At 49.7% G+C, this 2,261-nt stretch overlaps 1 protein-coding gene across 1 annotated transcript; it reads left to right on the forward strand.

Moving 5' to 3' along the window:
- Positions 1 to 4: 4 nt before the first annotated feature.
- On the forward strand, positions 5 to 1,096 carry LOC104503873 (D(1C) dopamine receptor-like; the record flags this gene model as incomplete). The annotated part of the gene is made up of 1 exon (XM_010153378.1): positions 5 to 1,096. A coding segment is annotated over one exon (1,092 nt), but the record flags the coding sequence as incomplete, so codon positions are not given.
- Positions 1,097 to 2,261: the final 1,165 nt, after the last annotated feature.

Genomic DNA, 2,261 nt, shown 5'->3' on the forward strand with positions numbered 1-2,261 from the left:
GGCCTTCGACATCATGTGCTCCACCGCCTCCATCCTGCACCTCTGCATCATCAGCCTGGACCGGTACTGGGCCATCGCCAGCCCCTTTCGCTATGAGCGCAGGATGACACGGCGCCTTGCCTGCGCCATGATCGCAGGGGCCTGGGCCCTCTCCATCCTCATCTCCTTTGTCCCAGTGCAGCTGCACTGGCATAAAGCCAAGGATTTGAGATATCCAGGCTCCTGGCTGCCCGGGACACCCCGCTGTGATGTCAGCCTGAACCGTGCTTACGCCATCACCTCCTCCCTCATCAGTTTCTACATCCCTGTGGCCATCATGATCATCACCTACACCAGGATCTACCGAATTGCTCAGGCCCAGATCCGCCGCATCTCCACCCTCGAGCGAGCAGGGGGGCAGTGGCCAGCTCACGGCAAGGAGCCCACCTCCTCTTTGCGAAGTTCCCTGCGCAAGGAGACCAAGGTGCTGCAGACCCTCTCTATCATAATGGGAGTCTTCGTTTGCTGCTGGCTGCCCTTCTTCCTGCTCAACTGCCTGCTGCCTTTCTGCCAGCCTGAGCCCGAGAGTGACCACGGAGGGCAGTCACCTTGCGTTGGTCAAACCACCTTCAATGTCTTCGTGTGGTTTGGCTGGGCCAACTCCTCAGTGAACCCAGTCATCTATGCTTTCAATGCAGACTTCAGGCGGGCTTTCAGCAACCTGCTGGGCTGCCGGTGCTTCTGCTGCAGCACACCCAGATCCACCGTGGAGAGGGTCAACTTCAGCAATGAGCTGGTTTCCTATCACCATGACACCACCTGCCAGAAGGAAGGAGCTGCCTCATCATCAGTACCTCCCGCTGCCATCACTGCCTGGGTGCAGCCCGTGCCCCATGCTGTAAACCTTCAGGGAGAGGACAGCAGTGAGGAGATGTCATTGGAGAAGAGGCCTGTGGCTTCTCAGACACAGGCTGCCCCTGGCAGCAGCCCCAAGAGTCATCAGGTGCCAGCTGTTTTGCAATTTGATTGCGAGGCAGAGCTATCTCTGGAAACCATTACCCCCTCTACGGGGTTTGGTCCATGTAAGGAACCCCATCACCCTGTTCCAGAGGGATAAATGCACATTTTTCACACCCACAACTGTCCCACGGGGAGAGTTCACTCTGCCTCCACGTAAGCTACACCTGTCCTCCAGCAAAAACAGTCCCATCACAGAAGGATGGGGACGTGCTGCTCTTACCTCAGAGGGGTGACAGGCATATGAAGTCCATCCCGAAAGCATATAGCAGCCACATATCAACCTGTTCCCATGGCCACCCTCACTCCTTACTCCCTTTTACAGTCAGTAGACATTTCCCATGCATTTGTTCACCACCGTGTTTCAATCAAACTTGTGATATTTATTAAGGATAGTGAGATAATTAGATAAAAATAAAAACAACTCATAGTTTGAGACTAAGATAAATGTAAATAGGTAAGTTAATCTTAGCTTTAGCTTCATTGCTAAAACCCATTTTTGCCCCCTCTAAGGGTTTCATAGCATACTTGTGCATAGTTCTGGTCTTAATGATTTGTGTTTGGTTTTACTTCTGTGTTTATTTCAAAGCTGCATGCCTGGATTTACACGTCTGAATCTGTGTTTAGGCTCTTAAATAAAAATTGATCTATTAAAAGTTCACTATCTTACGTTGAGTCGAAAGACTGCTCAAAACCCTGGAAAATTATGGTGCTTTTATGTAGGATCCCAAACACAGTTTCAGGTGCCAAACGTTGGTATCCAGGCTTAATGACACTGAACTAGGATCTTTATCACCCTCAAATGTTAGAAAACGTAGCACTGCATGAAGCTGAAGTTACAGCAGGATCGTGTTTGAGAACTAACACTTCAGCTCCAGAGTGATTTAAGCTGCTATCAGCTGAGGCGTCTGCAATCCTTCTCTCTCCTACTAGTTCATGCAGCCAATCCTCATAGAAAGCAAGCTGGTCCACAAAATAAAAAGTGACCAGGTCTTCTCTCTGAACCCATTTCACTACTTGTAGACATGAACAGCAGCAAAATGCAGAGCAAATGGGTGTTGGATGGCTTACTGGAGAGAAAATACTGGGGAAACTTGGCAATCATTTCTGTATGAGTAAAGACATTAAGGGATTACAGTGCCACCCCACTGTCCATCACTTAGGAGTTCTGCTGATGACAGTTTAAAACCATGCTCCAATAACCACCATCATTACCCCCTTTTTCTGTCCTTCGCCTGTGATTGAGTTGATTGACCTTGATTCAT

Source organism: Eurypyga helias, unplaced genomic scaffold (genome assembly GCF_000690775.1).
Source record: "Eurypyga helias isolate BGI_N326 unplaced genomic scaffold, ASM69077v1 scaffold49806, whole genome shotgun sequence".
Taxonomy (NCBI): Eukaryota; Metazoa; Chordata; class Aves; order Eurypygiformes; family Eurypygidae; genus Eurypyga; species Eurypyga helias.